General features: G+C 41.2%; 1 protein-coding gene across 4 annotated transcripts; it reads right to left on the reverse strand.

The window, feature by feature from the left end:
* Window positions 1–80: 80 nt before the first annotated feature.
* ANAPC7 (anaphase promoting complex subunit 7) lies at window positions 81–24,435 on the reverse strand. Of its 4 annotated transcripts, none has more exons than XM_025473895.3 (11): window positions 24,231–24,432; window positions 19,451–19,637; window positions 15,046–15,165; window positions 11,568–11,679; window positions 10,958–11,111; window positions 9,862–10,004; window positions 7,782–7,899; window positions 7,069–7,265; window positions 3,787–4,011; window positions 2,562–2,712; window positions 81–939 (listed from the first exon to the last, which is right to left on the reverse strand). In XM_025473895.3, exons 1-11 carry the CDS (start codon window positions 24,428–24,430, stop codon window positions 750–752), a joined length of 1,797 nt encoding a protein of 598 aa, XP_025329680.1. In that variant the 5' UTR covers window positions 24,431–24,432; the 3' UTR covers window positions 81–749. The 4 variants fall into 4 exon arrangements, with proteins under 4 accessions (XP_025329680.1, XP_025329682.1, XP_048957548.1 ...); XM_025473897.3 differs by having other exon boundaries at window positions 19,451–19,662; window positions 24,231–24,369; XM_049101591.1 differs by lacking the exon at window positions 3,787–4,011 and having other exon boundaries at window positions 24,231–24,435.
* Between the last annotated feature and the right edge of the window lie 327 nt (window positions 24,436–24,762).

Consider the following 24,762-nt stretch of genomic DNA (forward strand, 5'->3'; position numbering starts at 1 on the left):
GAATCAATGCATTGTGAATCAGAGACCCAAAAAAAGGTAAGAATCTATACAGGGTTTCCATTCTGATCAACCCAACACCATTACTGTACAAAAAACAGTTTTATTAGTTAATTACCCCAGGTGTGCCTCTGTTCATGCTCTAGGTCACACCTGTTTCTCAGATCCGGCCCAGGCTCATAGGCAAGTTACCAGATTAGCAAATAGGAAAATTGTTCTGCAAAATAGCAATTGTCAGCTTAAGGCATTACTAACATTGCAGAAGGGAGCAGGTTACTAAGGAAGTTTGGACAGCTCAGGATGATGATTTCCGGAACAGGAAACCCTCTCTGAAAGGGCCAGCCCATGCTGCTGTCTGACATGGGAGAGGACACTCTTGCTGTGTGACAGATCACTCCTTTAAACTCACCCACAATGTCACAGACAAAACACTGTCTATTCCTCAAGCTTCAGATTTAGAAATTAGTTATATAAAAAGCACTCTGTCCCAAGAAGCCCTGGCACATCTGCAGGCCTCCCAGAGAGCTCACTCGATCCTCCCTGACTGGAGCAGGGGAGGACAGAGATATATGGAAGGTTGGTCAGGCTCAGTTTTTAAAAATGAATTCACTACTAGAAATATGGAGCAAGAGGTAGAGACCCCTGCTGCAATTACATGCGGAATCATTGTCCTCCCAGAGAGCGGGCTCCTCCGGTCCACGGAAGTGCTCAGAGCAGGGCAGGCCAGTGTGGCCACAGAGCTGCCGCCTGCCTCACTGCATGCCGAACCACTGCTCCTGGTCAGCCCACTGGGCCGCCTCACTGTCGCTGCCCTCCAGGTCCCCTTCTTCCCCACTCCCTTCCATGTCGTCCACATCCTCCTCCTGAGTGGCATCCGTGGGACTCTCCTCCTTCTCCATCTTCTGCATCCCCTCTAGAGACTTCTGGTCATTGGGGTCCAAACTAGGGGACAACAAAACAAAGGAGAGGCCTGAATCTCTGCCTTGCTTCTTGCTGGCTGATGCGTCATCTCCCTGGCACAGCAGTGAAATGACCACCCAGTCACAGAGAAACTGCTAATGCCTGGCCTCTCCAAACAACTCTGGTTCCACAGGCAGGATCGAGGGACTCCACCACTAGAAGTGAAAAAAGGTATCTTGTCCTAATTTTTAGCATTCTCAATTTGAGTTTTTCTCCACATATTTCTTATACATTTTCAAACTTATTACCCCAGCATTCTGCTAGAAGAAGATACTAGGTAACACAAATGAAAAACCAGCAAACAATCATTAATAGACAAATTCAAATGTAATTTAACAGCGTCGGATTTTTAAGCTACAAAGTTACAAAAAAATATTTTTCTGTGAGTGAAGTTGATTCATGTTTTTATGATATAATTAACCATATCAGCATTTCAGTAGTCAAGCAAAATTATCATGCTTACCATGGAACACATTTGTCAACTACTAGGTTAGACTCCAGGACCCAAAGCTACCCCTACCCAGGCATTCAAGTTTAGCACCTAAGAGTCCTAATACATGCCCCAAACCCCAAAGTTCAGAGGCTCAAGAACATTTAGCTTGGCTTCTAAGCAATTCTTCCTCCTGCCCCTGTAATTATTATCAAGGCCAGGAGGTGTCCAATCGCTAGCAAATTTAACCTCTAATGGGTCCTCTGTTCCTACTTACACAACTGCAGATTGATTCGTAAGCTCTTCTCTGAAACCCTCCATACGGCTCTCACCCACACCCAGGGCTCCCCACCCTTGGGACTCCCACTTTGCTTTCTAGAGACTGCTAGAAAGAACTGTATTTATTATTATGTGGCATCATCCAGTCTACATGCCTGAGACTGAGAGCTTTCGGAATCACAGCATACGCAGTGGTTACTGAGATGCCAGATGCTCAACTGCTGAATAAGTAAATGGATGCGAACAGACTCAATTAGAGACAGGCCTTCACCGTAACCTTCCAGACACACAGACAACCCTCAAAGAAATCACTTCTATATTAAACAGTAAGAATATCACTATTTATTTAGTATTTACTATGTACCAGGCACACCACTAAGAGCTTTACACGGAATAATAATTTAATCCTCATGGAATCATTCAATACCTATTAAGGTAGATATAGACATGGAAACTTGTAACTTGCCCGAGATAACAGGTGAAAGTAATATTCAAACTTCAGAGCTTAGGTTCTTTACTACAGTAGGTAGAAACATGGGAAAGTACTTACAATACTTTGATTTGAAAAAGCAGAATATAAAATATATACTACATATACCCTATAAAAATATGTTTATGTGTGGGCAAGACCAGGAATATGATCTACACAAATGAAAACAGATGATATAGTGATATGGGCTGGTTATGAGTGAAACAGTTTTTTAATGTTACTTATAATATACTTTATGAAATTTCTTTAAGATATGAGCTCACAAATAACTCTTCTAATCATTACTATAATTACTCTTTTCAATCATGGGCACAAACGTGTATGTTTCCAGAACTCCTGTTACACAGTTCCCTGCCTCGTCTTCCCCTCATTGACCTTCCCCCCCATGGGAGGCTAAGTGCCTACCTTAGTGCTATACTATATTGGTCCATTGCCTCCTGATACTCATTGACAGCTACAAGGAAATCTCCTAGGATCCGATGCAGGACACAGTCACTCTGATTAGCTAGTGCGTTCCTCAGCAAAGCAATTCCATCTTCATATTTCTGCTCTCTGCCTGCAAAGAAAAAGATCCTCATTTTCCTTCTTACACAACATTTTGAAAATACACTCCCATCCCAAATCATATACACAAAACCACAACACTCACAATCTAATAATCTCTTTGTAGATGTCCTTAAGAGAACAGTGGTATGGCAGGAAATAAGAATAAGCTCCTATGAATTCTTATTCCATTAAGAAATGTTCAGCTTGAGTGGTGTTTAGGTGGCTCAGATGGTTAAGCGTCTTCCTTCGCATTAGGTCATGATCCCAGTCTGGGATCAGGCCCCACATTGGGCTGCCTGCTCAGCAGGGAGCCTGCTTTTCCCTCTCCCTCTGCTTCTAATAAATACAATCTTTTTTTTTTATTAAGATTTTATTTATTCATGAAAGACACACACACACACACACACACACACACACACACACACACAGAGGCAGAGACACAGGCAGAGGAAGAAGCAGGCTCATTCAGGGAGCCCGACACATGGGACTCGATCCCAGGTCTCCAGGATCAGGCCCTGGGCTGAAGGCGGCGCTAAACCACTGAGCCACCCAGGCTGCCCATAATTACAATCTTAAAAAAACAAAAAAGAAAAGAAATGTGCAGCTTGAGTTCTGATTTTTTAAAATATACTCTTAACCTAAGTTCAAATAAAAAGCCAAAATGCATTTTATTTTCCAAACTAGCCCAAACCCAGGACTTCATCATGAATCAGGACTAAAAACACCAAAGGTAAAAGGAAAATCATAAGCAAATTCAGATGGACTGAAAAACAGTTCTAGCCGGCTAAAACTAGTTCTATTCAGGCCAAACTAGTACAGGACAACCAAAACAGATGAAAGTGAGCTAAACAGGTACGAACCAAGTATAGCTGGTTTGAACCACTCAAAGAGTAGTGCCAATCCAAGTCAGTCTAAGATAGCTACATTTGGTTGTGCTAAATATAAACCAATTCACATGGGCTCAAACCTACTGTAAAAGGCACACACATGCCTGGTTATCTATAACCAGCTAGGACGAGGAAATCCAAATGACACCAGGTTTAATACAATTAACAAAAAAGGGAAGTAAATAAGATACACTTACTAAGTAGTTCTGCTTTTTTCACCACAGCCTTAATGTAATCCGGCCTTTGGGTCAGGGCTTTATCTAATAAAGTTTTGGCTTTTTCCTGTGTCACTGGGTCTTCAAGACAAACAGTAGCTAAAAGGGTAAGGGTCTGTGCATTTGCTCCTAGAGTTTTGTAAACGTTGTTAGCCATTACCATTGCTTCACGAATACTGTTTGAAGCTAAGTAACATTCAATGAGACCTGAAAAAATAGAACAGAAAGTTCAACCACATTACCATTCTAAGCAATGCTTCCACCCGGACAGCCTTCCAAATTGCAAACCTTCAAAGCTTCAGAGAAAGGGCAGGCCAGGGGAAAACTGATATTAACTGGAGAGCATGTTGATGGAGTAAGAAATGCTCTTCCCCAGAGCACTTCAGGGACGTGAAAAAGGCTGCATGTGCTGCAAAGGCACCTTTAGTTAGCAAAGGAAACAAACATGCATAAGTAAAATGAAGCAAGTAGGCAGCTCAGGGTGGATGTTAGAGCAACAAAGATGACCCTAATCATTCCTTGAGATAGAGATATTAACAAAACAAAGTTCCACTGCCTCCTAACAAACTAATTTCTGGTTGTGTTCAGTCCCCTTTAGTTTCCGGTTGTGTTCAGTCCCCTTTAGTCCTAGAACTAAAGATATGTGCAGCTTTTCTGCACATTTGGGAGCTGCGTGGGAGAGCTCCTACAATTCCAAGTGAATGTCCAGTTCTACAAAACTACTAGTTTAGTGTAGTTTCTACTAATGGACTTAGGGAGCAACCTAAGGTGAAATGACAACTTTTCATTTTAAACATAAAAGTTGGGGATCCGGGATCCCTGGGTGGCGCAGCGGTTTGGCGCCTGCCTTTGGCCCAGGGCGCGATCCTGGAGACCCGGGATCGAATCCCACGTCGGGCTCCCGGTGCATGGAGCCTGCTTCTCCCTCTGCCTTTGTCTCTGCCTCTCTCTCTCTCTCTGTGACTATCATAAATAAATAAAAAAATTAAAAAAAAAAAAAAAAAAAAAAAGTTGGGGATCCTTGGGTGGCGCAGCGATTTGGCGCCTGCCTTCGGCTCAGGACGCGATCCTGGAGACCCAGGATTGAGTCCCACATTGGTCTCCTGGTGAATGGAGCATGCTTCTCCCTCTGCCTATGTCTCTGCCTCTCTCTCTCTGTGACTATCATGAAAAAATAAAATAAAAAATAAACACACATAAAAGTTATCTCGGGCAGCCCCGGTGGCGCAGCGGTTTAGCGCTGCCTGCAGCCCAGGGCGTGATCCTGGAGACCCCGGATCGAGTCCCACGTCAGGCTCTCTGTATGGTGCCTGCTTCTCCCTCTGCCTGTGCCTCTGCCTCTCTCTGTCTCTGTCTCTATGAATAAATAAAATCTTAAAAAATAAAAAATAAAAAGTTATCTCAAAAGACATTTGCTGATGTTTCCCTAACCTAGATGGAAAATGCTCCATCAGATGCACTAATAAGTACATAAAGACTGGCAGCTCCTGCCTCTTATCATACCCACAACAAGATGTCCTCTGGGGACATTTCAGTCAACTCTCAATTCTTCTTGCCAAGAACTTGAGAACAGAGGAAGTACTTTTTGACACAAAGCTCTCATCAAAACAGAAAAACAGCTTAAACCCCAAACCCACACAACCCTGGCAGATTTTCTCTGCGTACTCCTCCACCTCAGCAGCGTTTATAATATATATGCACATAACAATGGTTACTTAACTAGAAATTCCCTAACTCTTTAGGCCAATATGCTGGACTCAGAATATGGTTGTTTGCAACTACTTATTGAGCAGTTTTATTTCCCTGCTAAAGCCCTCGCTGGAAGTTCAAAGGCAATGGAAAGAATGCTCTTCACTAATCCAGTGCCTCCACCAATAAAGAAGCTCAGCTGAAGGTTACAAGAAGCACCAGAGAGCACAGTTACCCTGATTCAAAACTCCAAATGGTAGCTTGAGTGCAGGCAGCCCATGAAGCCTCACTGGGCTGGGGAAAGTCCTCCACCCCAATGCCTCTAACCATCCTCTGTCTAAGCACTGTAGAGTCATTATTCAACTGCATTCCTGGGCTCTTGTGAAACAGGCATGCACCAGAAAGGAACACCATGATAAAAGCAGCTGAGAGGCTAAGAAGTTATGCTTCAGGATCAAAAATTTAATCTGGAGGGCGCCTGGGTGGCTCAGTTGGTTAAGTGTCTGCCTTTGGCTTTACGAACAAATCCACAATATGCATAGTTCTCTATCTAAGATTTGTTCTTTACCCTCACTTCCAAATTTTCTCAAATCTGAACTCCTCTTCCTGTTAAGAGCAAGTCACTCCTAGACTCCTGAGTTTATTTTTAAATTCTTATAAAAATATGCTTTGGAGGAACTGCATCTTATAAGATCTATTTTAACATCTGTGACTGAGTCACCAAATGTTGCTGAAGCTGGCACGGCTCCTTTGAACTCCTAGGGTCAGTTCACAGGAACTTAAAATAGTACTTAACAAAACAAAGTTTGACCCTGATCATGCCCACTCAGGAGGTCAAAATGAACTGACTAGTTCCCACAATCAATACTGTCATATGGATATGAAGTTACCCTAAGAGTAGTATTTCTAGCCCGAGGTAAAACAACTGCTAAAAAGAAGAAAGACATAAGCAAGCAATCCAGCAGAGTGCCAGCACAGATTCACATTAAGGAGTGGGCCATGTTTGAGAACTAAAACAGGACAAAAAAACCCTACCAACTACTCCCTCACCAAAAGCCAGGAAAAGAGAATGAAAAAAATATATTCTGAAGATCCAGGAAAGCCTTAAGTGATTTTTAAATGCCTAATGCAGCAATTCCCAAACTTGTCCACACATTAGCATTACCCGGTCTCTTCAAAAAATACTGGTGCCTATCTCCCAACTGCAATATTCTGATTTACATAATACTGGAATGAACTGGCATCAGGATTTTTAAAAGTACTCCCAGACGACTATAACACATAACAGAGTTTGGGAACTGCTGGCCTAACAAAACCTTCCATCTGAGGGCACCTGGGTGGCTCAGTCAGTTAAGCATCCAACTCTTGATTTAGGCTCAGGTCATAACCTCAGGGTCATGAGATCAAACCTTGTACTGTGTGTGGAGTCTACCTAAGATTTCTCCCTCTCCCTCTCTGTCCTCCCTCCCCGCCCATGAGCACATGTGCTCTCTCTCAAAAAAACTAAAACCTTCCATCTGAGTGTTAATGCTACATACCTATAGATCATACATTCATCTCTATTTTTCATCTTACCTTCATAGCAATCTAAACGACAAGGTGCAAGCCGTATAGCCTCCCGAAAGTGGATTATTGCTTCTTGGACTCTGCCCATGTTTCTAAGTGCTGCTCCCTTAAGTAGCAAGGCTTGAACACTATTACTGTTCAGCTGAATGGCCTTGGCTCCTAAATACAGGGCCCGGGAGTAGCGTTTGCTATAAAAACTATGACACCTGGAGAAAAAAAAATGAAACATTACCTGAGAGAAAATAAAGAAACTTCATTCAAAACCAAAGAGAAGGCCCTCTATATGATTCTTATTACAAACCACACTTACAGCTTTAACTTGAGATATTAGCGGGGTATGGGGAGGGGCACAAGTCGCAAAAGCAGAAAAATCTAAATATTTATAAGGGGAAATTTGATATGGAAGGGAAAAAAATCTGGTATCTGGATATGTTACATGTGAGAGATATTCAGAGAATTTGCAAAGCCATGATAAATAACAAAGCAGCAGCTTCTGGCCTTCAATGATGGCTTCCAGTGCTGAGCACAATGCACTATCTCAACTGATATTTACTCCATGAAAATCTGAGAAAAGAGACTAAGAAAGGTAACTAATGTGTCCAAAGTCAAAGACCTTGATCTGAATCTGATTATCTTTTCAATCTGTGTTTTCAACCTATATGCTATCAATTTCCCAAAGAATGTACTGAAAACTGGAGAGAAAAGAGAACGCATAAACATACCCAGAGACCACCCAGGGTTCTGCATGCTGATCAGAAATATTGAAAAGGCGGCAGCCAAGATTCTCCACATCCTCTAGCCGCCCTTCTCTTGCCAGGAGGTAGCCATATACATCCATTCCTGGAAAGGAAGAGGATTTTTAAAAAGCAGCAGGTGTCCTTTATTAAAAGAGCAAGAGCCTGGGATCCCTGGGTGGCGCAGCGGTTTGGCGCCTGCCTTTGGCCCAGGGCGCGATCCTGGAGACCCAGGATCGAATCCCACATCAGGCTCCCGGTGCATAAAAAAAAAAGAGCAAGAGCCTTCATCAGAACCCCCACTCAAGCCTCAGTTCCAGCATGGTCTGGGCCCTTTCCACAATCATGAGCTCCTCCCACCAGCATTCACACTTTCCTACAATAGGGCTATTAAAGGAGCACCTGGACAGCTCAGTTGGTTGGGCATCTGACTCTTGATTTTGTCTCCTGTGGTCATGAGATCAAGCCCCACATTGTGCTCTGTACCCAAAGGGGAGGGGAGTCTGCCTGAGAATCTCCCTCACCCTCTGCCCCACCCCCATGCTGGCTTGCTAGCACTTGATCTCTTTCTCAAATAAATAAATAAATCTTAAAAAAAAAAAAAAAAAAAGACCATTAAAAAGACAAAACATCCAAAAAGTTTAAAAAGCAAAAGAGTAGAAGAACCTACAACTCACAATTTTGAAAGCCAATTATCTTTGGGAACTGTTTGTCCCTATAACCTGTGACATGATGTGCAGTTATCCTAACTCATAACCAGAAAAAGCCCAAAAAAGGCATCAAATAAGTTCTTTTCTTCAAGAGTGCACACTTAATATGCAGTTAGTCTCAGAAAAAGTAGCTTATTCCAGAAAAAGCATCTAGTTCTTTCTGGCCCAGCGGATTTAAGATCACCCTTACTCTGCTTATTCTTACTTGTGTTCTATAAAAGGGTCCCTGCTTGCTGTCACCCATCTCTTACCACCATCTCCCTCATTCCTTGTTATCTCTTCAGACTCCCAGGAAAACGTCTCTCTTGCCAAGATCACTGCAATACTCTGCTGGCCCCTAAACTCGGCCTGAGCTTTCAACTCCAAGCTGCTAACTACTGCCAGACTAGTATTTCTAATACACCATTTTCATCATGGGCACAGGCAACTGAGAGGAGAAATAAGCACTGGGCAGGAGGGAGACGTTGAGCAAACAATTTCATCTTTCTGCATCTGTTTTCTCATCTCCCTGCTCTGTAGCCTTAAGAGTCTACAGGACTAAAAACTGTCAACAGGCCATATTTTTCTCATGGCTTCTTTTAGGACTTTATAAGCAGATTTCAGCCTATCAATACCTTCCCACACTCACTGCCAGTCACTGGATACTCATCCTTTGGAAGTCCCTATGGCTCACCTCTTCAGTTACAATCTTTGAGATCAAGGATTTTGTGTTGTTGTTAATTCCTAATTACTTCCTTTAATCACCTCAGTCCTCTCTTAATGCCTGTTCACTTACTTGCTTTTAAGTATACTAAGGTCACAGTAAAACTAAATCCCCTAAAAGGATATTATGGTTTTGGGGATGCCATCCAAATTCTGTCAGGCACACCATAAATTTATAAATCATAAGGAAGGGCTATCACTCCTCCCAAAAGAAAAAGAGCCAAATAATGATCTGCCTGGAGATGACACTTGAATTCAAGCAAAAACAACTGCTTAAAATGGAATTACTCAAGTGTTAAGAGGCACGTATTAGGACCTAAAAAAAGTAAAAGGCTACTGAAATAAGTTTCACAATAGTTCTATGAAAAATGGTATTAGAGTATTATGGTATATTGTCTCCCTTTCTTTTCTTTTTTTTTTTTTTTTTAAAGATTTATGATAGACAGAGAGAGAGAGAGAGAGGCAGAGACACAGGAGGAGGGAGAGGCAGGCTCCATGTCGGGAGCCCGACGCGGGACTTGATCCTGGGACTCCAGGATCACGCCCTGGGCCAAAGGCAGGCGCCAAACCACTGAGCCACCCAGGGATCCCCTCTCCCTTTCTTTTCTGATCCTCCCCACTACAGCCACTTCCACCATGCTTCAAAAATTACTTACCTTTTATCAGATAAGGATCCAACATCTGTGCCTGTTCAAACTTGAGGACAGAGTTTTTATTGTCTCCAGCTCTAAAGTACAGATCTGCTAAGCTTCCCAACAGGTCCACGTTATCTCGCAATAAGGACTTTTTCTCTAGTGAACTTCAAAATATTAAACATTGTTTAACATGTATTATGAATCCTCTTAATTTCAGAATCTCAATGACAGGTATATAAGCACTATTTTGTGTATATTTAACATTTTTCATAATAAGAAACTTTTCAAATAAACTGTATAGACTAGCTTTTCTTTTTCTGAGCTTATGATTTAAAGAAAGTTACAGAGGATAACAAAGCCAATATACAGAATGAAGCAGAAATCTCTGTCATTACCCAGAAAGAACTTTCTGGTTGCAGGTTTTCAGAGGACAACATGGTGCTAAATGTAATGTCATTCTTTTTTTTTTTTTTTTTTTTTTTTTTTAAATTTTATTTATTTATGATAGTCACAGAGAGAGAGAGAGGCAGAGACACAGGCAGAGGGAGAAGCAGGCTCCATGCACCGGGAGCCCGATGTGGGATTCGATCCTGGGTCTCCAGGATCGCGCCCTAGGCCAAAGGCAGGCGCCAAACCGCTGCGCCACCTAGGGATCCCTAAATGTATTGTCATTCAAAAGTGACTGCTACTTATTACTCAACCAAATGATTTTACAGAACAAAAAACTCAGTCCCTTATCCTTGGACTTTACCTGACTAGAAAAGAAAATCCCAGTTCTAAAGAGGCAACCCAGGTCAGATGCTGCAATCTATGCTTCTGGGACATTCAAAAAGATGTTCTTCCAGGTTCAAGCATGACAACTAAGGCAGCCAGCTTTGCAAGGGTTATCACTTTTGCAAATACAGAGCTGAACTTAGTCAAAGTTTACATTTAACAGGTCCTCACAGCAGAGATTATTACCCTTAGTATCGTTAGGTACATTAAGAGACTAAAAAGCAAGCCTGAGGACAACAGGCTGAGAGATAAACATCTCATATTTCTATTTTGCTAATTTAGATACATCAGACCTCCATACAAAGGGCCTCAAGAACACTGAATTAACTTTTTTGGCTCTCACCAGATAGTATTGATTGCTCTCGAGTTGTCACCAGTGTGCACAAAAGCATATGCTTTGATCCACACAGAGAGCCAATCCAAGTTAGGCACAGTCTGGATCACGTTCATTGTCATCGATGCCACCTCTGCACCTTTTACAGAAAGGGAAAGCAAACCTAATCCAACAGAAAACAAGAAAAATGAGGTGAGGCATAGCATCCCTCTTCCACAATGCAAGAAGCAATAGGCTACACTTCCCTTTGGCTACAAGATAATTCTATCCCTATTCTAAGCAAGATGCGGATGACAAAACAACCATAGTTTAACATTTCTTGATCTGTTAAAAATACAAAACAGTAATTTACTGAATCATGAATCACTCTCTGGAAGTTAGGCACTGGCAATTTTTTTTTTTTTAAACTTTACTTTTTTAGTAATCTCTACACCTAACAAGGGGCTTGAACTCATGCTGTGAGATCAAGAGTCGCAAGCTCTTCTGACTGAGCCAGCCAGGTGCCCTGGCATGTACAAATTCTAATGTAAAGAGTACAAAATTCTAATGTAAAGTAAAGAGTGCAACTATCACCTCAGAAAGTAACAATGCATAGACACAGGCTAAGAATGATCTGCACCTAGTATGGCATCGAGGGCCAACGGGCACTGCCTCAGCACTTCCTTATAGCTGGTGACTGAAGGGCGCTCCTGACCAGCCTTCTTATACAGGTTTGCCAGCATCATGTTTATCTGTAATAAACAAAAACAAAAGACAGTAAGATAAGTGTATATTGCAAAGAAAATATCTCACCACCAATTAAGTCCTGATTTTTTATTACCAGCTACGCTTCTACTTTTTACTGGAAACTACCCACAGCCATGTGAAAATAAAGACCAATCCCATTCTTCAAACCAAACAGGAAATTACTTCCTTCGCTTTTCCTATGTCCTCCCATCTCTAAGAGGAAAGTCAAATTCCTCTCACTTACCCAACCAAAAGGCCCCATACTATCTGTACCAAAGATGCTGCCTTTGGAAATGGGAATAGTATTTAAGAAATGTTACAGGGGATCCCTGGGTGGCTTAGCAGTTTAGCACCTGCCTTCAGCCCAGGGCGTAATCCTGGAGTCCCGGGATTGAGTCCCGCACTGGGCTCCCTGCATGGAGCCTGCTTCTCCCTCTGCCTGTGTCTGCCTCTCTGTGTGTGTCTCTCATGAATAAATAAATAAAATCTTAAAAAAAAAAAAAAAAGGGAAAAAGAAATGTTACAGAATTCTAATTACCTTCATTTTTTCTTGCTCTTAAGACAGAAGATGAACTACCCTAGAAGTGCTCAAGTTGACATATTTTAAATGCAATTAATATCAAGACATAAGGAAATGAGGAATTCTTAACAATGTTTGTTAAGAAAAATCAGATAAATTTCCCCAAAAAAAGAAACAACAAAGAGTTAAATACTTGGCTTTTCTCTGACAATTATTCTAGCTGCTAAACTCTAGCCTTTCTAACTCTGAAAGCATGGACACATCAAAGTAATGCTACAAAAATCAACCCCAATTGACCTCTAGAGGTACAATGATCCAGAGATCAGCTACAGCATTTAAATCCAATAAATGCATTTTTTAGCACAATTCAAGTATGTGACTCAGTAGAGCTCTTTTAAAATAACCCTTTCTAAAAACGCAACAAGGATAATTTGAGAAAACCTAAAAGTTCCAAAGAACGTAGAAGTTACAGGGAAAAATAAATGATCTTCTTAATAGTACAGAGAGAAAAAAGGAACATTACAATTTAAAATTAATAGATCTTGAACAGAGCAGTGTTTGCCTAAGGAAGCAGTCAATGTGAGAACACACACAAAAAAGCCAATCCCCAATCTCTCCAGTTATTTGTAGCCTCATATGCCAGATATTTACTTGAGTGGCTCTGAAGATGAAGAACATCTGTTCCATTATGACTTACGTATATAAAACAATCTGTATGGCATTAATCCATACTGATGATTCAAGTAATGAAATAATGAAATACTAGAAATAAAACTTTATTTGGCCTCAGCTTTTCCATTTTAGGCTATGTTGAAAATGCAAAAGAAAATACTTAAAGGAAAACTCCAATATTAATGTCAACACTTGAAAAGAATAAAAGGTTAAATTTAAGATTCTTTCTTGACTGCTTGTTTTTAACAAACTATGACTGACCATCTGTCTCAACAAATATTAAAATTCCCTTTAACCACCTGTCACTTCGAACAAATGAGTTTTGAGTATTACCTATCAGAAAGTCAATTATTTTAAAACAGATCCTTACTTGGGAACATCACAAGGCCACACTCTACCAGTTATAAACACAAGCAGTCATCTTTCTCTTGAAACTGAGTGAGAAATTGTATGTCAATATGTTTACTCTTAAAAGTTGAAGATTTACCAAGTTATAATAATCTCACACTGGAATTTTCCTTTAAAATGTGAAGAAATGTGTGGTGGTGTTTACCATACATTAACAGACGTTCATTTAGACGTATTTTGACTCACTTCCTTGTCCATTACACAGACTGAGAAGCCAGTTAACTCCCTAACGGACAAGAAAGAAAAACTGTAAATATTATAGGTTTATGTTTGAGGCACACATCTTTGTTTGTTCCTGGCTACAACAGCTCTATAGAATGAAGGATATGTACTCCTGACAAATGTGGAATCCTCTAGTCTCTCTTAAAATGACCCCAAAGTGTTGGATATCACAAGGTTGAGCTTATTTGCTATTACTCATTTTCAAAAAATGTCCCCAACCCTCAAGTTATTGAGTAAATTGTGGTATATTTCCAATAAGAGAAGGAAAAGGTATCATTCAAAGTTTATAATCAAAATGGCATCTTCTTCCAAAAGGAAGACACTCTTCACATATACAAAAAAAAAAAAAAAAAAAAAAAAAAAAAAAATGTACTTGGGGTAAGACTTTCATACAGTATTAGAAAACAATTTAGTATATAGCAGCCAAACTTATTATGAGACAAGTTAGTCTATAATATGCTTCCAAATGTTTTTAACAGCATAAAATAAACTGAGGAAATAGCTTAGTTTTTAGAAAACTCAGAAAATAGTAAATAAATCCTCAATATAAACAGATGCTTAAACACATTTTCATCAAGTTTGATTGGTTACTTTTAAAACTCAGCAACACTTAGGTGAAAAAAACCTAATATATCACTGCTTAGATTCCTTATGGCAGGAGGATGTACACAGATATCTTACATATAAAATTACTCATCATTGTTAAGCATAAGTTGCACAGAACAGTTCTTCAATGAAGTGAGGAAGACAGGTAACATGAAAGTATATGTTAGAATATTAACTACTGATGTAAATTCAATACTAAGAGCAAGGATTCTCATGGTTCTTCTAAACTGGACTTCAAAACAAACTGTAATCAAAGATACCCAATATAATACTCCTTAAGGAATGATATTTTAAAAAGTATTCTTTCATATATAAACTTTATTTTTCCAAAGTCAGCAAAGTATTATTAACCTCATTTTACAAATTAAAAAAAAAAAAAAGTAAAGTTCAGATTGGTAACTTGCCCAAGTTCACACTACACAATTCACAGCTTATATGCCCTAAACTCAGACAAGATACCAGATCTCTTGATTTTAGCTGAAGGTGTTCTATAGATTATACTGCCAAATCAAACACAACTATATATTCTATATACAAATAAGTATATAAAGATCTTGCAACCTTGGATTTTTAAAACAAAGGGATTAATAAACTCATTCACATTATTAAATGGGGATACCTACAGAAAGCAAAACATGAGGTTCTAAAAAAAATACTATTGCTACCTAGAAGCATTTGCAAATTATTATTTCCTAAGGTAAGAAATACCAAAGAATAGCACTTGTTGTATTCTCCAGCTACCATTTTCATCAGTTGAATTTTCAGGGTTTCATAAGAAAGTAATTCTTATCTCTCTGAATCTCATCCACTCCATTAACAGGGAACAAAGTGAGTCAAGAGTAAAATGTTCAGATGGACTCCCTAAGGCATGGAGAAAACATGGAGGAAGTAGGTTGGAAGGACCAGATAGAATATTATGTAACAAATTGTTAATGCAACTTACTTTGGGAGTTCTCTGTCTTGAAGGGATCCCATCAAGAATAGCAATGGCATCTTTATCTTGTTTTAGCATTGTATAACATTCAGCCATTTTGTATTTCACTTCAATCTCAGATGGAAGACACTAAGAAGCAATGAAGACATCTCTTCAAAATACTACTTCAACAATATGGCAGTTCTTTAAAATGTTATAAAGTTAGCATATGACCCAGCAATTCTGCTCCTGTACATACAGCCAAGGGAACTGAAAACCAGGCACCTGGGTGGCAGTTAGGCGTGTGCCTTCAGCTCAGGTCATGAACCCAGGCCCTGGGATGGAGTCCCACTTCAGACTCCCTGCTTAGTAGGGAACCTGCTTCTCCTCTCCATGCTCCACCCCCTGGCTCATGTTCGTTCACTTACTCTGTCAAATAAATAAGATCTTTGAGAAAGAAAGAAAACTGAAAAACTATGTCCATACAAAACCTACACACAAATGTTCAGGTGCCTGGGTGGCTCAGTTGGCTAAGTGTCTGACTCTTGATTTCAGTGCGGGTCTTGCTCTCAGGGTCATGAGTTTAAGCCCCGTGTTAGCCTCCATGCCCAGCATGGAGCCTACTTAAAAACAAAACAAACAAAATTACCTGCACACAAATGTTCACACCAACATTATTGATAGACAAAAAGTGGAAGCACTGTCTGTCAACTAATGAATACATAAAATATAGCATATCCATACAGTGGAATACTTTTAAAAGACTTATTTATCTGAGAGAGCCAGCACGAGTGGGGAGGAAAGGCAGAGTTAAAGGGAAAAGCAGGGCAGCCCTGGTGGCGCAGCGGTTTAGCGCCGCCTGCAGCCAGGGCATGATCCTGGAGACCCTGGATCGAGTCCCACGTCAGGCTCTCTGCGTGGGGCCTGCTTCTCCCTCTGCCTGTGTCTCTGCCCCTCTCACTCTCTGCGTCTCTATGAATAAATAAATAAAATCTTTAAAATAAAATTAAAAAAAAAAAAAAAAAGGGAGAAGCAGACTCCCCTGCTGATAGGGGGGAGGGGGAGTTTGATCCCAGGACCCTGAAATCATAACCCAAGCCATGGCAGATGCTTAACCGACTTAGTCAGCTAGACACGCCATACATGGAATATTATTCGGCAATAAAAAGGAAACAAAGAACTGATTCATACTATACCATGAATCAAACTTGAAACATTATGCTAAAGTAAAAGAAGACAGGGACACCTGGGTGGCTCAGTGGTAGAGTATCTGCCTTTGGCCCAGGGCGTGATCCTGGAGTCTTGGGATCGCATTGGGCTCCCTCCAGAGAGCCTGCTTCTCTCTCTGCCTATGTCTCTGCCTCTCTCTCTCTCTCTCTCTCTCTGTGTGTCTCTCATAAATAAATAAAATCTTAAAAAATAAAGTAAAAGAACACAGACACAAAAGGTCACATATTGTATGATTCCATTCCAATGAAATGTCCAGAACAGGCAAGTCCATAGAGACAGAGGGACAGTAATTTCCAGATGCTGAGGAGATAAAGGCCTCAGAATTTTCTAAGGTGATAAAAATGTACTAAAACGGTAGTGATAGTTGCACAATTTTGTGACATTGTATATTAATTTTTTTTTAGATTCCTTAAAGATTAATTATAGAGAACAAACTGATATCTACCAGAGGGGAGGGAGGTGAGAAGGTGGGTTAAATAGGCAATGAGTCTTATGGAGTACACAAATGATGAATTACTATATTGTATACCTGAAACTAACATGATACTATATGGTAACTAACTGGAATTAAACAAAAACTTAAAATAAAAAAATTTTTTAAATGTAAGGTCAAAAAAAATTCCTTAAAGATTACATGTATTTAATTAAAAGGTTTAGCACGGTGCTTGACATACTGAGTACTCAAAAAGTTATCTACTTCTATGAATGACTCTACATGGATAATATACATGACTTCCATTCAGTATCAGAAAACAGGGCAGCCCAGGTGGCTCAGTGGTTTAGTGCCACCTTCAGCCCAGGGCCTGATCCTGGAGACCCGGGATCGAGTCCCACGTCAGGCTCCCTGCATGGAGCCTGCTTCTCCCTCTACCTGTGTCTCTGCCTCTCTCTCTCTCTCTGTCTCTCATGAATAAAGAAATAGAATCTTTTTTTTTTTTTTTTTTTTTTTTAAGAAATAGAATCTTAAAAAAAAAAAAGAAAACAGGGATCCCTGGGTGGCGCAGCGGTTTAGTGCCTGCCTTTGGCCCAGGGCGCGATCCTGGAGACCCGGGATCGAATCCCACATCGGGCTCCCGGTGCATGGAGCCTGCTTCTCCCTCTGCCTATGTCTCTGCCTTTCTCTCTCTCTCTCTCTCTCTCTCTGTGTGACTATCATAAATAAATAAATTAAAAAGAAAGAAAGAAAGAAAGAAAACAGTGAAAATCCTGGGGTGTCTGGCTGGCTCATTTGGTGGAGCATGCAGTTCTTGATCTTGGGGTTATGAGTTTGAGCCCCACATTGGGTATAGAGAGTACTTTAAAAATATAAAATAGGGGCACCTGGGTGGCTCAGTGGGTCTTGATTTTGGCTCAGGTCATGATTTCAGGGTTGTTTTTTTTTTAAGATTTTATTTATTTATTCATGAGAATACACAGAGAGGAGAGCTAGAGGCAGAGAAACAAGCAAAGGGAGAAGCAGGCTTCATGCAGGGAGCCTGATGTGGGACTCGATCCAGGGTCTCCAGGATCACACCCTGGGCTGCAGGCGGCGCTAAACCGCTGAGCCACCGGGGCTGCCCTGATCTCAGGGTTCTGAAAAAAAGCCCTGCATCAGGCTTACCACTCAGCAGAGAGTCTGCTTGTCTCCCTCTGCCCCTCCCTTCATTCTCACTTTCTGTCTCTCAAATATATACATCTTTAAATAAGATAAAGAAAACAGAAAATCCTGGCAATCAGCTCATTAATAACAAACAAACAAAGCATAAAGAGAAAATGAGATGAAAATCTAGAGGCTTAAAAAACTACATTAATATGTCTTTTTTCAAAATGTGAGAAAATACAAAGCAGAAAAACCTGACTTATAATTTCACTCCCTGTTTATTCCACTGACATTCCTTTCATTTTACTTATTTATATCTTTATTAACATTCCTTTTAAATGTAGCATGCACATAGTTTTTTTTTTAATATTTTATTTATTTATTCATGAGAAACAGAGAGAGAGGCAGAGACAGGCAGAGGGAGAAGCAGGCTCCATGCAGGGAGCCTGACGTGGGACTCGATCCCGGGTCTCCGGGATCACACCGTGAGCTGCAGGCGGCGCTAAACCACTGCGCCACCAGGGCTACCCCATGCACATAGTTTAAACTTAAAGAGAGGTTCAAACTGCAAGGTGAGAAGTTTCCCTCTTCCTAAAGCTTTCCACTGTTAAATTGCTTTCCTTTGGGGATCCCTCAGTGGCTCCGCGGTTAAGCGCCTGCCTTTGGCCCAGGGTGTGATCCTGGAGTTTCAGGATCAAGTCCCACGTCAGACTCCCTGCATAGAGCTTGCTTGTGTCTCTGCCTGCCTCTCTCTCATGAATGAATGAGTGAGTGAGTGAATAAATCTTAAAAAAAATAAATTGCTTTCCTTCTAACACACAAAATATTTCATGCATATTACCCATATGTGTATGTTAGGCATATACCAGGATATATTTATATATCTATAAACTATCTCCTTTAAAAAGAAAGCATTGAAATACGTCTTCAAATCTTATTTTCCTTACTAATATATATAGTTCTTTCTGAATCAGCATGTGCAACCCTCTCTCATTTTTCATCTCAGTAATAGTTTCATCACATTTCCTCTTATGGCTATGCTCTAATTTAACTAGACCCTACTGATGGAACACTTAGGTTTCTAGTTTCTTACCATTACAAACTGCTGCAATAAGCAGCCTTAGTTATGTTATATACCCTGCAAACCTTCTGTGAGTCTATTAGGGTTAATTTCTAGCAAGTGGAGGACTGTCAAATTGGAGGATGCTGCGAAATTACAATTTTGTCCTTCATTTACTTAATTATCAAGCTACTGAAACTGCAAGAATTCTTATTTCCCATAAAGTTCCCTAGGTACCCAAAATCCTTATAACTGAGTTACATTTTTTTAAAAAAAGATTTAAGTTATTTATTCATGAGAGACACAGAGAGAGGCAGAGACACAGGCAGAGGGAGAAGAAGGCTCCATACAGGGAGCCCGATGTGGGACTCGATCCCAGGTCTCCAGGATCAGGCCCTGGGCTGAAGGCAGTGCTAAACCACTGAGCCACCCGGGCTGCCCATTCAGCTCCCTTTTAAAATTACTTTTTATTTTTCCATCTTCTACATCTAATCAGCAGTCTTATAAATTCTTCTAGTCTCTCATTCTCCAAAAAACAAATAAATAACACTTCCAACTCCATTTACCTGACTTTGTGGAGTAGATGCAGAATTACCAGTTGAAGGTCTCACTTTTGAAGTTTTACTTAGGGCTTTCTTCTGCTGTAAAGCCATGGTATACTTACTCACAGCATTCCGATATTCCTTATCATGAAAGAGAGAATCTGCATGATACACCAAAAGCTGGTACTTCTGAGATGGGGAGAATAACTCACTAGAAAACAAAGAAAATATACCCCCTACATGGGTTATTTTGAAATGTTAGATAGAACATCCTCCTTAGTAACCACATAAGCCTAGCATAAAGTCTTATGTAATGAGTTTACAACTGTCATCATACCTAGTCCCTAAAATGAGAAGCATGAGAATTGTATTCTATGTTAATATGGTCAACACTTCCAGGCAACTGCTTTAAATTGCCGTTTTAATATGCTTTTCTCCTTTATTTACTATAAATGCAATGATACTTCTAAATCAAATTCAACAATATACAGATATACAAAGAAAAATGTTCTACATCTTCCCCTCCCCTTCTTCAGTCTAAACCATCTTATTTTTTTTTTTTTGAGAGAGCAAGAGCAAGAGCTCAAGTAGGATCAGTGGGGGGAAAAGAGAGGAGAGAATCTTAATCCTGGTGCAGGGCTCAATCTCACAATCATGAGATCACAACCTGAGCTGAAATCCAGAGTTGGACACTTAACCAACTGAGCTGAGCCACCTACGTAACCCCCACAAGCCCTCTTAATTTAATAGTTTGATATGTATCCATATTTTCTTTTATTAACACCAATTTTTACAATATAGACAAAGGACAGAAATCACAATGACTTAACCAATACTATCAAAGAAGTGTTGAAGAATCTGGAAAAATGAAACCTCACCACTATGAAACACTTTTAGAAAAGTGCTGAACAAAAAGAGGTTTCAGAGCAACTGAATACTTCAAATACTGAAGATAGGAATATTAAAAACCTGAAAACTGAAGTATGGGAATAGGATAAGCCAATGGGATAAGAGTGGGATAGAAAGAGGATTAGCCTCATTTGAGGGAAGTTTTTTTTTTTTAAGATTTTATTTATTTATTCATGAGAGACACACAGAGAGAGAGAGAGAGAGACAGAGACACACACAGGCAGAGGGAGAAGCAGACTCCACACAGGGAGCCCGACGTGGGACTCGATCCCCCATCTCTAGGATCCACCCCTGGACCAAAGGTGGTGCCAAACCACTGAGCCACCGGGCTGCCCCCCCCCCACCATTTTTTTTTAATTCTACATACAAAAGTAAACTTTACTAACACTAGAAGAATTTTTAAATTTTTTTAAAGATTTATTTATGATAGAGAGAGAGAGAGAGAGAGAGGCAGAGACACAGAGGAGGGAGAAGCAGGCTCCATGCCGGGAGCCCGATGCGGGACTCGATCCCGGGACTCCAGGATTGCACCCTGGGCCAAAGGCAGGCGCTAAACCGCTGAGCCACCCAGGGATCCCCACACTAGAAGAATTTTTACTTCCTTGAGTCTCAGGGGTTTAAGGACAGTGCAAATGAATCAGTATTTTTTAAAAACATTTTCATTGACATTGAACATTGTTCGCAAGCAATTTAACTGCCTACAAGCTGGCCACCGTTCTTTTTTTTTTTTTTAAGATTTTTTATTTATTTATTCATGAGAGAGAGAGAGAGAGAGAGAGAGAGAGGCAGAGGGAGAAGCAGTCCCCATGCCAGGAGCTGGATGTGGAACTCCCGGGTCTCCAGGATCAGGCCCTGGGCCAAAGGCGGTGCTAAACCACTGAGCCACCAGGGCTGCCCTGGCCACCATTCTTAATAGGAAACTCATCTATTTTTAATCTTCAATTTCTCACACACACACACACCCCTGCCCGGACTCCTGCCAAATTAAGAGGAATTTACATGTCAAATTTACAGGTCAAAGCTTTAGCCATTTAAAATAAAAGCAGTCAAATCTGTAAACAGTTAATCTGTCAACAAATGAAGGATATTCATGAATAGGTACCAGAGATTAGTGTTGCCAGGGGCTGGAGGAAATGGTATTAAGGGTGCTTACTAATAGATATGGGGTTTCTTTTGGGGATAATGAAAATGTTTGGAATAGAAAGTGGTGATGGTTGTACAAGTCTGTGAAGATGCTCAAAACCACAGAAATGTATTCTTTAATAGTATGTCAGTTTTATCTTATTTTTAAATCTTAAAAAAGATAGCTAGTCTGAACATTAAATATAAAGTATAAAATTACAAAGAAAATTCAAGGACTAAAGATATAGTCCAGATAACTAAGATTTCTTCCAACTGAGATTCTTTGTATTTACTGAGAAATAAGGTTTGGTAGAAAATACTACTACACTCCTAGGAAGCATTCAGATATTTATATATTGTAACACATGCCTACTTATGCAGCCATAAATTATCTTTGGAATGATGCATGAGAAACTGGTAATGATTGTTGCCTCTGGAAAATGGAAATGGTGGGGTGTGGTTAAGATTCAGGGACAACACTTATGTGCATAACTCTTCCATACTGTTTTAATTTTTCTTACCATGTATGGTGTCAATTCAATAAGAACATTTAATAATACATGGTAAAGGGACGCCTGGGTGGCTCAGCAAATGAGTGTCTGCCTTCAGCTCGGGCATGATCCCACAGTCCTAGGATGGAGTCCCACATCAGGCTCCCTGCACAGAGCCTGCTTCTCCCTCTGCCTGTGTCTCTGCCTGTCTGTATCTCATGAATAAATAAATAAAATCTTAAAAAAAAAAAAAAAAAAAAAAACATGGTAAAGGTCAGGATTTAAGCTGACCTCCCTGAAGCTAAGAAACTGTCAGTTTAATCTAATAGAAAGACATATGGGCTAAGCTGAGTCAGAGGATTAAACTGCTTCAAACTATCCTGTAACATCCTCAAGAACCAAGAATAATGACTAACTGGTGCATAAATTCCCAATGATGGAAAGTGTGCCTTGGCCAATCACTGAAAACCAACTGAAAGGCTCCAGAATAAACACAGAAGGCTGAAAGAAACCAGGGCTCCTCACTGTCAACACTAAGTGGATGGTGGTGAAATGATGGTTCTCACGTAGTGAGGTCCAGAAGCACACTAATGGAAATAAAAGAGACCAGCAACTACATTACAGGCACTTAAGGGACTTTTCCTTTCTGACTTAGACAGTTTCTAGAGTAGGCCAAATGCAAATGGGTCCACCCTGAGTAGAAAATTCGATTATGCCACTTAGAAGGAGTAGACTGTGGTAGGTCAGTCTGAAAATTTTAGTCAGAGGACTGAAGCCTAGACATGGTGGCTCCCCCAATTACCAAATGTGTGAATTTGGGCAGTTTTACCTTCTTAAGGTTGTACAGACTTCCTTAGCACATTCAATAAACACATGAGTGCTCACTGCACACAGGCACTGTGCTGACCTCCTTAGGTGTTAAGTGATGCAGAATACTGATCTTAAAAAAGTTCTGGGGCACATGGGTGGCTGGCTAAGTTGGTTGGACATCAGTCTGTGGATTTCCACCCTGGTTATGATCTCAGGGGTTGTGACATTGGCACGCAGGTGGACTCTGCGTTCAGTGCAGCTTCTGAGTGTCTCTCTCCCCCTTTGCTCCTCCCCTGCGCTGTCTCTCTTAAGTAAATAAAGGAAAATAAAGTCTTTAAAACTTCTCACCACAAGGGAAAAAAAAAATTAACCATGTGGTGATGGATGTTAACTAGACTTATTGTGGTGATCTTTTCACAATATAAGGATACAATTATCAAGTCTTTATGTTGCACACCTGAAATACGTCAATTATATCTCAATTTAAAAAGAGTGATGCAGAATGTAAAACAGGGCAAAGGGATAGAATAGTGAGGGTATGGGACAATTCTGACGGTTACAGAAGCTGTTCCCCAGGAGGGGAGATGTGAGCTGAAACCTGACTGAGGATACAGATCTCTGACCTGAGGGCTCCAAGTGAAACAGCAAATGCGAACCCCTGAGTTAAGGAGGAGCCTGGTGGGTTCAAGTAACAGAAAAAAACTGCCTGCAAGGCTGAAGTACAGTGAGCCGAGGGCATGAGATGAGAAAAATGTTTGGCCTCGGAGGCCACGGGAAGCAATTTTAATGTAAGTACAGTGGATGAATGCAAGCAGGGGAGCAACGCGCACTCAAGGATGGAAACGGCCCTGGTGCTGTTATCCGTCCAACGGCTCAAGAAACGACTCTGAAAACCAGAAAGAGGCACTGCGTGTCCTTACAAGGGCGCCACTTCCATTCATCAGAGGAGTCTCCCGTTTTAGAGGCCAGAACGTGGATCCTTCTAACACACTCAAGGGGAAAAAATTCCATCTCGGATGGGGGACGAAGGTGTAAGACCAGGCCTGTTGGAGCTGCGGCGAGCGAGAATATGGGAAAGAGCTGGGAAGAGAGCCGGGAAGGGAGGAGTCAGCCCAGCGAAGTGACAGTCGCTGTGCCCGGCGACAGGTGCCTCGGGAAACCCTCCGCTCCCAACTTTCGGGAAACCCCAGCCAGGCTCGCCCTCAGGGCCTCCGCCTTCCATTTCTCGAAGCAGCCGCTCGCCACATCTCCCTCAGGGAGCTCATCCCAGCGTCTGGTACAGCGCAGAGATCGAGTCAACTCCACTTTGTGTTCCTAGATGGGCTCCGCCCGACGATGCGGTCGCTGGCCCCGAAACCTCCGCTGAGGCCCGCGTTCGCTCCTTCCCGCCAGTTCCCAGGCCCCCGCAACTCCCGCTCCCAAACCGGCGCCGCCTTCTCCTCAGCCCCAGGCCGCTCCCCGCCTCAACTCACGGGTTGTTATTACTCATTGTAAGTAACAAGCTGCTGAGAAGCCGCACGTTAGAGTGCAGCCCCGCGGCCGCCATGTCTCGCACGTGGTCTATCACATTCATCCTGCCCGGCAAAGCCGCGGGCAGCGGCGGCAGCGGCGCGAAAAGCCGGTAGAAGCTCCTTAGGGAAGACTCCAAAATGGCGGTCTCACCGGGGCCCATGGGGTCCACAAGTGGCACCGCCCCCAGGAAGATAGGCAACTACTGAAGTGCCTGAGCAAAAAAAAAAAAAAAAAAAAAAAAAAAAAACCCACCAAACAAAACAACTCCGTTCCTTCCCCAGGCACCCTTATGAAGAGGAATGATTTGGTTTTGAGGTTGATTTTGGTTTATTTTGTTTTAACAAGTTACGTCATCATTCTAACCTGCAAAATTTATTGAGGGCTTACAATGGGCTGGGGACAAAAGGCACTTGAGTATGAATACATGCTCAATTGAAATAAGATAACTCGGAGAGAAATTTGTGTCTCAAAAATGAATAAAAACGGATGGAC

Source organism: Canis lupus, chromosome 26 (assembly GCF_003254725.2).
Source record: "Canis lupus dingo isolate Sandy chromosome 26, ASM325472v2, whole genome shotgun sequence".
NCBI classification, from domain to species: Eukaryota; Metazoa; Chordata; class Mammalia; order Carnivora; family Canidae; genus Canis; species Canis lupus.